Source organism: Mustela putorius, unplaced genomic scaffold (genome assembly GCF_011764305.1).
Source record: "Mustela putorius furo isolate JIRA1106 unplaced genomic scaffold, ASM1176430v1.1 tig00537295_pilon_pilon_pilon, whole genome shotgun sequence".
Lineage (NCBI taxonomy): Eukaryota > Metazoa > Chordata > Mammalia > Carnivora > Mustelidae > Mustela > Mustela putorius.
The window spans coordinates 172,713-187,530 of NW_025422433.1; the positions used below are offsets into that span (position 1 = coordinate 172,713).

The 14,818-nt window shown below is 56.6% G+C and overlaps 1 protein-coding gene and 1 long non-coding RNA gene across 2 annotated transcripts; one reads left to right on the top strand and one right to left on the bottom strand.

The window, feature by feature from the left end:
- The first annotated feature begins 296 nt into the window (after positions 1-296).
- Positions 297-10,714, top strand: TRIM15 (tripartite motif containing 15). Its single transcript, XM_045073929.1, is given in 9 exon segments — positions 297-660; positions 662-934; positions 1,886-1,981; positions 3,101-3,325; positions 4,055-4,077; positions 5,654-5,769; positions 6,130-6,162; positions 7,198-7,370; positions 10,198-10,714. Coding segments are annotated over 9 exon segments (1,050 nt in total). The 5' UTR covers positions 297-564; the 3' UTR covers positions 10,213-10,714.
- On the bottom strand, positions 10,570-14,620 carry LOC101690108. Its single transcript, XR_201431.3, has 3 exons — positions 13,042-14,620; positions 11,473-11,679; positions 10,570-10,665 (listed from the first exon to the last, which is right to left on the bottom strand). It is a non-coding gene; the product is annotated as an uncharacterized LOC101690108 (long non-coding RNA).
- Between the last annotated feature and the right edge of the window lie 198 nt (positions 14,621-14,818).

The window sequence follows — 14,818 nt, forward strand, 5'->3', positions numbered from 1 at the left end:
TGGGGACACTGGCTCCCCGGCTGGCGGCGGCAGAGGAGGCCTGCCTGGGTGGGTAAGGTGAGCGGGGAAGGGAGACAGAGGAGGGGCCGGAGAACCCCTCCCTCCGCAGTCTGGACTTTGACGCTGAGCGCACACCTGAGAGTGGAAGCTGGTGGCTCCCACCTGCTCAGGGGACAGGAAGCAATGTCACCTCCCTGTGTTTCCTCCTGGAACTCTCCACCCCACCGCGGTCAAGGGTGGGGCTCCAGGAAACCCATCTCCCTGTGAGCTCATACATGCTGGGCTCCCCACCCCAGGGACAGAAGGACTCGGCAGGAGTGCAGGACGGGCTGGCCAGGCCCCTGCTGGGAAATGCTGGGTCACTTCCAGTGCCCTGGAGTTTGAACCCCCTCAGCTGATGGGTGGTGGCCGGTGGCGTCCCAGGCCGAACCGTCCTGCTTTCTTGCAGCCTCCTATTGTGTTCCCTCCATGACTCACGCAGGAGTGACAAATATCAGGGACAGAATTTGTGTGGCCTGAGGCAGAGGCCTCTGCGGACAGGCTGCGGACGGCAGCGGCAGCGGGATGCCCTCTGGGCCTTCCCGTGAGGAGCACCCCCATCCAGCCCGCAAGGGAACCCTGGGGGACGCAGTAACCCGCGCCCGGGGACGCACCTGCTGCCAGGCTGCCCCTCCCCCCACCTTCCCAGATGGGGGCCCAGCTCTCCTGCCAGGCGCTGCCTTGTGTACCCTGCAAGGAGAGGGAGCCCATCCGGCCTCTCATGGTCCCGGTGCCCCTGGGCCCTCTGGGGGAGACGCGCTGTGAGGAGCACGGTGAGAAGATTTACTTCTTCTGCGAGACCGATGCTGAGTTGCTCTGTGTGGTCTGTCGGCAGGGTCCCTCCCACCGCACCCACCCTGTGGCCGTCCTCGACGGGACCATTCAGCCCTACCGGGTAAGATGGACGGCTTTTGGGGGGCCTGTGTGGGCTGGGACAGCGTCCCGTCGCCCGCCGTGGAGGGCACGGGGAGGGATCTGGATGAGACCGTGGTTCCCCGTGGACGTGTGGCTGTTCACAGGCTCAGGGGGACCCCAGCCTCATGGGGCCCTGCGGCCACCGGGCACAGAGGTTGCATCCGTGAACGAGTGCATGGCCCGGTCTTCTGCCCACTGTGGGCGGGTGACCTTGGCCTCCCAGGACCCACACAGGGTACGGGACTTGCCGAGGCCGAGACTGCTGGGCTGAGCGGGATGCGAGGGGAGAGCACGGGCGGCCGGCAGGCGCCCCTCGTCCTTGTGGGGGGGGCACGACACGGCCCACCTGGCCCCCCGCTCGCTCTGTCCATCCGGCGTCTGGGTCTACAAGTGATCTTCTCTGAAGCAGCTCTTGAGCCTCGGCCTCGGCCTTACCCCCGCGACCACTCCAAATGCTGGCTCTGCGGTCCGCGCCCAGACTCGCTCCAGCTCGAACGCCCTCCCTGTGTCCTTTCTCTCCAAGCATCCTCCAATCTGCCAAAACACGCAGCAGACCGTGTTGTTCCCCTGCGCCAAACCCTCCTGTGGGTCCCCGGCGCCAGGAAAGCTCGGGCATGGTCACTGGGCCCCAGGGCCACCTGAGGGACAGTCCAGGCGCGTGCAGCACGCACAGCCCGTCTCTGGGCCCGCTGTAAGCGCTTCCTGTCTCTGCAGCCTCCCTTGCCCCGCCGCCGTGTTCCCACCAGCTGCTGCCACCCGGGACTCCGCCTTCCCTGTACTGCAGGCGGGAGGTGATCTCCAGGTGATCTCTGCAGGACGAGGCCCGCCCTGTTCACCTTTGAGTCTCTCTCCCCATCGGCGGCACACCAGGGACGCAGCAGTTGCTCTCTGTGAACGAAGCCGCCGCTCCCTGCCCGTTCTTCTCCCGCAGGACCGTCTCCGGAGCCAGTCGAGAGCTCCGCGCCTGGAGAAGAGCGAGATGGAGGCCACATGGCAGCGGGAAGACAGGAAGCTCCAAAAGCTTCTGGTAAGAGCTTCTGACACCTGGTCTTCAGGGGCTTGGGGGAAGCCTCCGGCAGGTACTCTTGGGCGGTTCTCATTCATGTCCTAGCCTCTCTGCGCGGGCATTCGGGATCAAGGCTGTGGGATCCCAGAACTTCACGGCTGGAGATGGTCTGAGACCTGGCCCAGGACCCATCTTCTCAGCCGCTTTACAGAGAGAACAGGTCCGGGAGCGGGATGTCCTGCAGGGCCTAGCCCACGGTCATGATGACGTGGCTACAGTCCGGATCTCTCTCTCTCAGCACTTACTTATTTGAGAGAGAGAAACAGGAAGGGCAGAGGGAGAGAAACTGCAGCGCACTCCCGGCTGAGCTCAGAGCCCGCCCACGGAGCGGGCTCTCAGGACCCTGAGATCACGACCTGAGCTGAAATCGAGTCAGACGCTTCCGCGACTAAGCCAGCAGGTGTCCCTAGAAGCCAGGTGTCTTGGCCCAGAGCCACTCTTCCCATCCCGTTCGGTGTGCCCTAAGGCACTGCCTTCAGATAGGAAGGGGTGGGTAGGTGTGTGCGGTGTCAGTGTCGCTGACCTGGGGGCTGGCCTGAGCACGTCGGGTGAGCCGTAGGGCCACCTCTCTGAGCTACACAGTCATCCAGGAGGAAAGCCGCAGTCTGAGAATTTCGGGTGCCCTGACCAAGGGAACAGAGTTGTGGGGCAGGGGGAGACCCGCAGCTCTCCTCGGCTCCCTTCCAAGCATGCCGTGCGGAGGGCGATGTCAGGGGACAAGAGCGAGGCCACACACTCGAACCACACTGGTTCCTTCAGTGGCTCTCGGACGGACGACTCCCACCGGCTCCTCCTGACTCTAGGGAAGGCATGGTGAGGTGAGAGCCGTGTGGCAGATGGGGAAGGGTGTTTGAGAAGCTCAATACAGCGTTGAGGGCATTCTGGGGCATTGTTCTTAGACTCTCTGGTAAGACAGGGGCACAGCCCTCACCGCTGGCAAGTCTTATGAGACCCGTTCCGCCACAGTACTAAGAGAGCTCGGGACTCCCTGTGCCTCTGAGTCGTGACATACAGGTGACCCTCCTAGAGACCAGCCTCTCCATCTCCCTCCTGGCCTGTTTCTCTGTTTACCCCGCGCAGACTCACATTGAAAGCAAGAGGCAGCAGGTGGATGCGGCGTTTGGGAAACTTCAGCGGGAGTTGGCAGACCAGCACAGTCTCCTGCAGGCCAGGCTGCGGGAGCTGGAGCTGCAGACCTGCATGGAGAGGGACCAGTACAACTCCAAGTTCTCCGAGGAGATCACCAGGCTCGGAGCCCAGGAGCTGGAGGAGCAGAGTCAGCAGCCAGCCAGCGTCCTGCTGCAAGTGAGGCCGTGCCCACCCCGTGGGCTAGGAGAGGGGCTAACCAGGAGGGGACACAGGCGGAGAGCCAGGGATGCTGGGACAGGCGGGAAGGGCAAGTGGCCGTTGGTTCGACTAGAAGGGACTGCCAGGTCTCGGGTCGCACCGAGGGTCTGCAGACCCAGAGAGCTTACAGACTGCAGACCCAGGGAGGCTGGATGACTTGTCCACCCACTGTGGTCGCGTCAGGGACCTTGCAGTCGGGGGGCCTTGGGTTTGAGGACAGGCTCTTCCAGCCATGCGACCGGGGCGAGCCTCATGAGCCCCCTTAAATGTGGGGATAATAATAGCACCTCCCTCATAGGGCTCCTGCGAAGATGGTAGGAAACAGTCCATACGAAATGCTTAGCATGGTCCCTGGCTCACCCAGATTATCATTCTTTTATCCCGTTTCACATCGGGTCCAGCGGGTAACTGGAGCCTGGACCCTGTTCCCCAGCAGCCCTCAAGCCCTGGAGGCAGAACACGGTCCCCAGGGAAGGCTAAGTCAAAGAAGCCAGCTCTCATGACCTGAGCAGGGTCCCAGATGAGGCGGGAGGCGGGATGTGACAGCCGTGTGATGAGTAGGGAACGGAGCAGACACAGGGCTCGGGAAGAGAGCTCTGAGGCCGGACGATAAGGAGGACAGGCCGTGCGGAGTCTCCGGTGGGAAGGACGTGTGGACGCTGAGTGCATGTTCCTTCTCTTTTGTAGGATGTCAAGGCCGACCAGAGCAGGTAGGGCCTTCTCCCCAGTCCTGCCTCCTGACACCCGGCTGTTGACTTTGTTCCTCTCACCTCTGTTCCCCTGGACACAGACCGAGGGGGGCCCTCTCTACCCTGCCCCCCACAGAAATGCAAATTCACTCTGACAGACAGACAGACACGCAGTCTCCACCTAAAGGGCTGTGCTCCAGGAGTCTGTTCTTATTTATTTATTTATTTATTTTTAAAAAAGATTTTATTTATTTGACAGACGGCGATCGGAGAAGCAGGTAGAGAGAGAGAGGAGGAAGCAGGCTTCCTGCTGAGCAGAGAGCCCAATGCGGGACTCGATCCCAGGACCCTGAGATCATGACCTGAGCCGAAGGCAGCGGCTTAACCCACTGAGCCACCCAGGCGCCCCCAAGAGTCCATTTTTAAACTAGTTGTTTGGTATCAGGGATACGGCTTTCCCTTGGAGGTGAAATTATAAGCCATAATTGTGTTTTTAGGCTGATGTAGGAACATTTGTTTAGTTCTCAAAACTACTGGTCGAGTCAGCATTGAAGAGCACGTAAACTGTAACTCCGAGGAGAGAGATTGTCTCTGGACGGCGGTGGCACGGACGTGGGAGACTGGCATGTGCTTCCAGTCCTTTCCTGGCTCCCCCATGTCCTTCAGGGTCTGCAGACCCACCACAAAGGGCAGCCCCTGGCCCCGTGCTGTCCTCTGCTGTTTGCACTTGTGCCTTCTCCGTGCTCTGCGAGGGGCACCTGTTATTCAGCCACAGGGTCTGGACCTGGGGTCCGAGGCTTGGGAAGGGTCTCCCAAACTTTCTTTTTTTTTTTTTTTAAGATTTTATTTATTTATTTGTTAGAGAGAGAGAGAGCAAGTGAATACAGGCAGGCAGAGTGGCAGCAGAGGCAGAGGGAGAAGCAGGTTCCCCGCTGAGCAAGCAAGGAGCCCGATGTGGGACTCGATCCCAGGACGCTGGGACCATGACCCGAGCTGAAGGCAGCCGCTTAACCCACTGAGCCACCCAGGCCTCCCGTGTCTTCCAAACTTTCAAAGAGTGTTTGGGGTATAGAGCTAAAGGGCTGTGCAGTCCTTTAGCTGGTCTGATGAGGGCGCCGAGCCTGCTCGTGGTCCTGCGGTCGGGGACAGGCAAGGACGGAGGTGTCACCTGTTTTCTCTCATCTCCCCTCCCCCCCTTCCCCTAGTAAGGAACAGCACCAGATTAGGAAGAGGAGTTTAAGGTCGTTTCTCCACCGACATTGTACTGTCCTCTAGAGGCAAACAGGGTAATGACCTCTGTCCCTTCTAGCCTCCATAGACCCCAAACATTCTTTTAGAGGACCTACCTCTAATTCTTTTTTTTTTTTTTTAATTTTTAAAAGGATTCTATTTATTTGCCAGAGATCACAAGTAGACAGAGAGGCAGGCAGAGAGAGAGGAGGAAGCAGGCTCCCCGCTGAGCAGAGAGCCCTATGCAGGGATGTGGGGCTCCATCCCAGGACCCTGAGGTCATGACCTGAGCCGGAGGCAGAAGCTTTAACCCCCTGAACCCTCCAGGCGCCCCTACCTCCAATTCCTAAGGGCTGGTTGTCTGTAGGTATGAGACAAGGACTTTTGTGAGTCCAGAGACCATTTCTCCAGACCTTATCAAGAAGATCCGAGATCTCCACCAGAAAACACTCTTCCTCCCAGAGATGATGAGGACCTTCTCAGGTAAAGGGGAGGGGTGGCAGCTTTCCCCATACCCCGCTGGTGGGACAGCCGTGTCCTCCTCCCACCACCACCTTCCCCCTGCCTGCCAAGCCTGGCTCTCGGTGTCTTCCCTCCCTTAAGCCTTCCCTTGGTGGTCTGCTCCGTGGGACCGGTCCCGAGAGCATCTTCTCTCCGCAGGGACCCGCACTGGGCCGAGTGTCCAGGCAGGTGACGGTAGCTTGTGTCTCAGTAGACCACAGCAGAGGGCACAGAGCAGACGGCCATTCCCCGTCCCTGGGCTCACACGGTTCCCAGCTCTGTTCTTGGGAATGCTTGTGGGAAATCACAAGTCACACAGCTTTCTGTTTCTGTTTCTCTCAGAAAACCTGGCGCACCATCTGGAAACAGACTCAGGTAAACAGCTGGGGGGTGGGGATTCCTTCTGTCCTCCGTCCAGTCAGTCCAGAGCCGTTACACCTGCGAAATCTGGAGCCTGACCACTGGGTGCTCTGCTCTCGCTTGTGCTGGTTATGAGACATGGCAAGCCAGTGTGCCTGCTGGTTCTGGTTCGTTCTCCTTAAAATGGAGCACGCACTGGTTCAGGCCCCATGGGCGGCCAGGACCTAGGGGAACGCACACACGGAAGGGCTTAGTGCGGTTCGTGCTTGTCCTTGTACGGATGTTATCGCCTCAAAAACAGTCACGAAACTCTTGTTTGCGAGTGTGTGTTCCGCCCAGCATTGCGCCAGACTCTGTCGACTTGAACAAATGTATGGGTTTTATTTTTATTTTATTTATTTTTATTTTTATTTTTTTAAAAGATTTTATTTATTTTTTTGACAGACAGAAATCACAAGTAGGCAGAGAGGCAGAGAGAGAGAGGGGGAAGCAGGCTCCCCGCTGAGCAGAGAGCCTGATGCGGGGCTCGATCCCAGGACCCTGGGATCATGACCTGAGCCGAAGGCAGAGGCTTTAACCCACTGAGCCACCCAGGCGCCCCTTATTTTTATTTTTTTAAAGATTTTATTTATTTATCTGAGAGACAGAGATCACAAGCAGGCAGAGAGAGGGGAGGGGAGCAGGCTCCCCGCCGAGCAGAGAGCCCAGGACCCTGGGATCATGACCCGAGCCGAAGGCAGCGGCTTAACCCACGGAGCCACCCAGGCGCCCCAAATGTACGGTTTTTAAAAAACAGCGTCTGCTTTACTTGACGACTTGACTTGACTTAACGTGCCGGAGGACCACCGGGGCATCTCGTTCCACGGCAGACTGCGATCCCCGGCCCCCTGGCCTGCCGGGCCGGCCGCGCTCCGAGACGCGAACCCTCAGGGCGCCGCACTGGCCCGCCCCGCGCGAGGCCGCGGTCCTGCGTCCGGGAACGGACCGCTGCCTCCCCCGCGCCGCGTGCGCCCCGGGGCGCGTCCCCCGAGCCCCGCTCTCTCCCCGCAGGGCCCGCCCCGCCGGACCCGCGCGCCCTCAGCCGGAGCCGGGCCCTCACCGAGGACAGGAAGCCGGCGACCTTCATCCGGGACAAGCAGGACCTGCCGCACGGCCCCCCGCGCTCCGAGGCTGTCCCGGCGGCGCTGGGCACCCCCCGGCTGCTTCTCAAGGCGCCACCGCAGGTAGGTGCGGCCCCGAGCCCCTGGGGAGGCGGTGGGCGGGGCGGGCCGGGGGCGGGGCGGGCCGTGGGCGGGGCCTGAGCGCAGACCCGCGGCCCCCGCACCCGCGGCTCCCCGCGCGCCCCCGCCCGGCTGCGCCCCGCCGCAGAGGGCACCCCGCCTCCGTCGCGCGCTCGCCGGCTCACTGCCCGGCTTCGGCCGTCTGGGAACAGGCTCCTGTCTGCCTGCGCGGCGGAGGGCGGCGTCCGAGGGGCGCTGCCGCGGAGACCGGGGGGCTGCCTGCGCGCACGGGCAAAGCTGGGGAGCCCGCGCGCTTTTGAAAAAGAGAACAAAACACCACTGGGCCCCCAACTGCCGGAGCTTCAGAAATACTCACCGCGGGGAAAGCAGAGCGGAGCCGGGCTTGCTCGAGTTGACGGAGCTGACTGTTGGGTTCTGTTCCGCCGCGCGCTTGGAGACGCCGCAGGCGCAGGGCCTCTTCCTCCTGCCCCGGGACGCCCACGTCCCCTCCTTTCTGACATTAGGTCACGTTTCTTTCTGGTAGAGGGTGTCTAATAAAGTGTAGGAACCGCCACACTTCTGCACGGCATGGGTCTCGTCTGCGCAGGTCAGTGGCATCTCTGCGACCAGGCCGCAGTCCTGTCCCTGATGGCACTCTTCCCTAAGATGACATGCTGCTCAGGTCTAAGGCACCTCTCGGATGGTCACTGTTATTACCGTGATTATTACTGGATGATGGGGCTTGGGTTCACTTCTTGCGCACTGACCTAGTGTTTTGGACAAGCAAGCCTTTTTTTTTTTTGGAAAAAGCGAATGAGCCACCTACCCTGTATTTCCAAGTGTGACTAAATTTAAGGTGAGTGGCTCAGGTAATTTAGGGGTGTGGATAGGCACAGATGGAGGCTCCGGGCCAAAATTAAACTACTCTGCATAAGAAAGAAAATGGAATTTGAAAGCTTAAGGAGTAGGAGGATGGGGACCTGCTTGGGGGCGGAAATCACCCACTGGTGATCCCACAGAGCAATGTGAAACTCAGGGTTTGTGATGTAAACCACCCTTTATCTCCGGCGGGGTAGCCTCAGCGGGTGAACCCTGGGCTCGGTGCTTCTGTAAGCATTGCTGGTCTTGGGACTGTGAGAGCGCTGAGCTCTGTCCGCTTCTGGCCAGAGCACTGGGCTGCTGGCTTATGTGAGGGGCCGCCATGCACTTGGGGTGCCTCAGAGAACCAGAGCAGTGGTTGTGAGGACCCAGGTGGGGTGTGTAGGAGGACTCGGTCCACAGCCCAAGAACCGTGATTACAGCAGCCTGCGAGCCCCAGCCGGGTCTCCCGCTCCCTGCTTTGCTCTGCACGCGGGGTGGCCTTCCTGTCTGTGGGCGTCTTGCTGGCTTCACTTGTGCCCTTTATTTCCCACTCCTGCCAGTTCCCCCCTTTTCCTCGGACTTCAGGGCAGAGAGCTGTCTCGGTCATAATTCCACGGGTCCTGGTGAGCAATCTGCAGCAGCCCAGGCCAGGTCCCCTCGTGTTCTCTACTGGATTCTCTCCCATTCTCCTCACCCCCACGGGCGCGACTCTCATGTTTTCACACGTCCTCGGCTACAGGGGGAGCTCTGAACAGATACCTAGTACAGGACTGTTTCTACCTCTTTTTGAGCTACGATCTCGGGTTTAAGATCCAGGCATGTTGCTATACATACATCTAGTTTATGGCTTCTAATTGCCAGAGTGTTCTACAGAACACGTCAACTACGTCTCATTATACTTCCTTTCAGCAAAGAACATGTAGTTACTGTCTTCTGCCCCATTGAGCGGGGAGCCTGATGTGGGGTACGATCCCAAGACCCCGAGATCATGACCTGAGCCGAAGGCTGACGTTTCACTGCCTGAGGCCCCCAGGCGTCCCGACTTTTCTGATGACTTTACCTGATAACAACACAGTTCACTGTTGACTTATTTCACAATCACATACAGATTCTTTAACCTGCCCAGGATCCTCTTGGCTGAGCCACCATCTACCTCAATGCTTTACAAACCGTAGCATTTAACACCGTCTGAGAGTTTTATTTAAATCAAGTTCTGACTACAAAGGTGTAGGGAGGGACTTGAGATTTTCTGAAAGTGCCCAGGTGATGCTAGGGCTGCAACCAGACCCCTCCAAGCAGGGATCTACATCACTGCCCCCACCCCGCACACCCGATTGTGGACCTTCAATCCCAGACTCCTGAGAAAGGCTTTTGATAGGTTTGGTACTGACTTGTGTGCCAGACTGCAAGACTGCCAGACTGCCCATGTGTGTCTGGGGACCCTTGATAACCTCCACGGGGCCGATCACTGTGGCGGATCACTGTGGCCGACGGTTCCTGCTACAGCTCGTAGCCCTTTGGCTTGGTCATTATGGGGTCAAACCCTATGCTCTGCCAGATGGAAGTTACTTAATTTCTCGGAGTCTTAGTCTTCTGTGAAAAAGCAATCAAAATGCCTGCTCTATAGGATTATATGTGGCTTAAATGGATTAATAGGTGTAATGCAGTTCTGGAACCCAACCTCAATGTGGGGTAGATGGGTTTTCCTGACCCTGAGGCCAATGATGTGGACACCAGCTAGGTGTCTGGCAGATTCCACTCCATTCTGGCACCATCTACACAGGGACGGCGTCGGATTTCCCGGGTTATGGGCTCAGGCCCCCCAGACTGCCATCCACGTCAGATGCCTCACCCACTGGCTATAAATCAGAAGTTCCCATGTCCCTCTCCTTGGGTTCCACTAATATTCTGGAGTGACTCACAGAACTCAGGAAACTTGTTTACTAACTGTATTATTGACCTATTGCAGATATTAAGGATCTGAATCAACAGCCAGATGAAGAAATGCATAAGGGAGGTGGTGAGCGAAGGGACTTCTGTCTTCGTGAAGCTTGAAGACCAGCACGGCAGCGCGGGGGAAGCATCCTGGTCGCTGGCTGGGAGTCCTCTGTACGCCGTCCTCTCGAGTTTTCATGGAGGCTTCATTACGTAGGATAACTGATTAAATCAGTGGTCATGGTGACGGATCCAACTTCAAGCCCCTTTCCCCTCCCCAGAAATCAGGGTGTGGGACTGAAAGTTTTAACCTTCTAATCATGAATGGAAGTTGCCTTGTTAACATAAACCCACTTGGGGTAAAGGGAGCCTGTTTTCAATAACAAAACACCCATCGCCCTCAGGGATCGGAAGAGATTTCAGAAACCGAGGACAAGAGACTGAAAATTGTAACAAGAGATGGTTTGGGAAATTCCAAGGTTTTAGAAGCTGTGAGCCGGAACTGTGGACAAAGACAAAAATACACGAGAAATATATTTTGGTCAAACGCATAGTTCCTATACATCACAGTGTCACAGCGTGCAACGGGCTTGGTGCAGAGTGTGGTGTTGGCTCCGCAGGTGATGCTGTTTGGCTGTGCCCAAGACTGGGGCAGACGCTCAGGAGACCCTCGCAGGAGGCCCAGTGCGTGGTCTGCAGAGCGGGAATCAAACTGCTCTGGACCCTTGAAATGTGCACCAAAGAGGACCTATTTATTATTATTTTTAAATTCTTATTTTTAACTTAAATTCAATTAATTAACATAAGATAATTAATATAATGTATCACTGGTTTCAGAGGGAGAGGTCAGTGACTCACCAGTCGCTTACAACACCCAGGGCTCCTCACATGACCTGCCCTCCTTATGCCCATCCCCCAGCGACCTCATCCCCCCGCCCCCCCCTCCAGCAGCCCTCAGCTTGTTTCCGGTGATTAAGAGTCTCCTAGGGTTTGTCTCCCTCTCTAGTTTTGTCTTAGTTTATTTTTCCTTCCCTTCCTCTGTGTTCATCTGTTTTGTTTGTGAAATTCCACATATGAGTGAGATCATATGATAATTGTTTTTCTCGGACTTAGTTCACTTGCATCATACCCTCTAGTTCCATTCACATCGTTGCAAAGGGCAAGATTTCATTCTTTTTGATGGTTGAGTCATATTGCATTGTGTGTGTGTGTGTGTGTGTGTTTATATACCACTTCTTCATTATCCATTCATCTTCCAGAAAAGGGAAAAAAAAAAGCCCTATTTAGGAGCCGGGTCACCTCCACTTACCCATTCTTTCTCTCACATACAACTGAAAAGCCCGTGATCTGGTGAGAAATCTGGGCTAAGTCCAGTACCACACTCGGGGACGGAGGTGACCGAGGCCCAGAGCTCACACACAGCCCCCTGGTGAAGCAAGGTTCTGGTCAGGACTGGCTTTCCTGCATGTCCAGTGCTGGGGGCGTCCTGAATTCAAAGAACACTGCAGCTTCCTTGCTGGAGGGTCACAATAGGGAGTTAAAAAAAAAAAAAGTATTCAAATCCACAGAAGAGTGAAAAAAAAAAAAAACTAAACAGAGAAGCGCTGTGTATACTACCTTTAGTTTGGGACTAGGTGGCTATCAGCAGTGAATGTTATCTTTGTACTGTCCCACCCCCTTCTGAAAGAGGACACAGAGCTAATTATCTTCATGGTGACAATGAGGCCATTGCCACCAGGATCATTGGCTCACAGGCGTCTCTTTGTAGAGGGCTCCAGAGACTGGCTGGGTGGGGCCCGAGAGCCCTGCAGAAGGGTGTGGGAGACGGGTGTGCTGGGTGTTGGAGAAGTCGGGTGAATGCCCCAGGGAACCGGGGCTCCCGCTGGGCGCCTGGCTCAGCCTTGGGAAACCCTCCCCTCTGCCCAGGACCCAAGGGCACGGAGGATCCCTCCCACCTTCCAGACCTTGCGACTTCACACCTGTCCTCACAGAGCCGTCCACTCCCGGCCCCAAGTATGGGCTTCTACCCGCTGGCGCGCCACCTTGTTTCCCACAGGGCTGGGCGCCAAGGTCGTGCGTGGCCTCCCCAGCCCCTTGCGCTCAGCGGAAAGCACGGGCTCATGTTCTGTGAGCTTCCAGAGGCTTACTGAACCCCCCTGATGAGGGAGCAGGAGGCTGGCTGAGGACAAAGCAAGAGCTGGCGCCTTGCACCCCCCCTTCATCCGCTCCCCTCCATAGGTGTAGCATTCCTCAGGCACCCCTGACTGCCATAAAATGATAAATAGTTAACTTGCTGAGATCATAATCCTGCAAGACAGGAGTCTCCCTTGGTTTGCAAATATCCTTGAGATTTACAAACAAAGAAGTTACCTTATCAATAGCCCAAATTCCAAAGACACAGAACTCAGTTTCTCAAGCCCTAATGTCACCCTCCCCTCCATAAAAACCGAAGGAGGCGGAGGTAGAAGGAAAAGCAAATAAAGTTAAATTTCTTCTAAACCTAAATCTCATTAACAAGGATGCTTGATGGCAGGAATGTAACATTCCACCAGGAGACCCTCAATTGTCTTTACTTAATAGTAACTAAGCCTTCAATATCCTGATAGTATTCTTTGCCCCAATAACCCTTTGTCCTCACCTACCCAACTCCTGCGTATATAACCAACCACCCCTCACAACCCGGGGCGGCCGCATCTCTGCCTGCCCACGGGCCCTGTCCCCGAGCTTTAATAAACCACCATTTTGCACCAAAGATGTCTCAAGAATTCTTTCTTGGTCATCGGCTCCGGACCTCAGCCCACCAAACCTCACCTAGGTTCTAGAACTTCATCACCCCTAACCGTCTAGTCCGGTCTGAAAACCGAGAACCAGCACCTACCTTGGGATTGTTGTACGGAGGGAAGGAGACACCACCCATGTAAGGAGAAGCACGGATTTCCACCTCTTGTGGGGAGCCACGCAGCTCCTCCTGCCGTGTGCTGCTGCCGAGCCTCCTGTCCTGTGTGCGGGCGGCACCTCCCTCTGGTCACCGGGTGCACGGTTTTCCCTGCATCAAGCCGTTCTCGGCGACACCAGGAGGACGTTCTGTTCTTCCTGTCCCTTCTGATCCTGTCCCCCTGGAGACAGCGTCTGATCACACAGGTGAAGGGCTCGGTCCCGAGAGAGTGCCCGCTGCCTCGCAGATGCCGGTCGCCAGCCCACAGCATCCTCTGTGCTTCTGATGATCAACGGTGGACCAAAGGTTCCCGTGGGGGCTCCCCGGGCTCCACGGACCTGTCAGGAGCGCTGACTAGTCTCTGGTTGACTGAAGGACTGATAAAGGGTGCAGATGACAGCCAGATGAAGGTGCACCCAGGGATCCTACAGGAGGGTCCCAGGCGCATTGGCTTCTGTCCCCTGGAGTTGGGGTGTTGCCCCTGGGTGTGGGGGTGCTCAGCCGTCTGGAAGCCCCCCAACTACGTGTGATTGGGATCTCGTGGGGGCGCCCTCACAAGGGCACGTGCGTCCTTAGCTCCATTCCCTGCCCCTCTCCCAAACGGCTCGGCTTGCGGTGGCTGGGTCTCTGGCGACCAGCCCCCTGTCCAGGAGCCTGCCCAGAGGCACCGCACTGAACGGGGGACGCTCCTGGCACCATTATCATGGACGACAGTACGAGGGTTTGGGAGCTCGGTGCCAGGAACCAGGGCCAAGACCCACGGATGCACGTTGTGCTATCTCATGACGGGGACAAGCAGACATGGCCTGGCACGGTGGGAGGCTCCCGGCCTCTGCTGATAACAGCGGCAAACAGGGGTGCAGACATCAAATCCCACAGACCAACAGTAGCAGGGCCCACAGGCAGGCACACGAAAACAAAGCGGGCACATGGCGGATTTGGATAAGGTGAACATCAAAACACGAGGGAAACACTGGACATGGAAGGTCCTGTGGGGGGTTACCCCATGACCGTGCAGTAAGGCAGGACCACTTCAGTAAGACCAGTGGGTAAGTTAAGGAATAAACACAGCACCCACCACAAGTTCCCCAGCATTAAAGTTAAGGACTTCTGATTACCAAGACACCAGAACAGAGTGAAGAGGTAATTACCAACTGGGGAAAGACACTGACAATACGTAGAACTGACAAAAGACTAGAATCCAGACACTACAAAAACTGCAGATCCAGACGCAAGAAAACCTCGAAGAAAAATTCAGAGGACCAGAGCAGGCCCTACCCAGGGAGGAATCCCAAAGCCACTGTCCTCAGCAACCACGGGCCGGCGAGTGACAGCGGCCGTGAGACGGATCGCCCGTCAGCCAGACCGGGAGGAGCTCCTCGGCCGCACCGTCTAGGAGGACAGAGGGACACCGTGACACTCTGCGTCCTGTTGATCCAAGCATGCATGTAAGACTTCATGGGTGGAGAGAAGGAAAACCAGGAGCAGAGAATCACAGGGATTAAGAAAACCCAACAAAGAAAAAAAAAAAAAGCACAGAAAAGAATGACAAATAGAAATCATAAAATAGGATCATAAAATTTTATTGGTTTCTCAATAATCACAATAAATGTAAACAGAGTAACTCCTATTTGCTGAAAGACCAGTTTCTAGACTGGAAAAAAAAATCCAGCTTTGCTGTTTACAAAACAAGCGATAAAACAATGACCCTGATGTTATT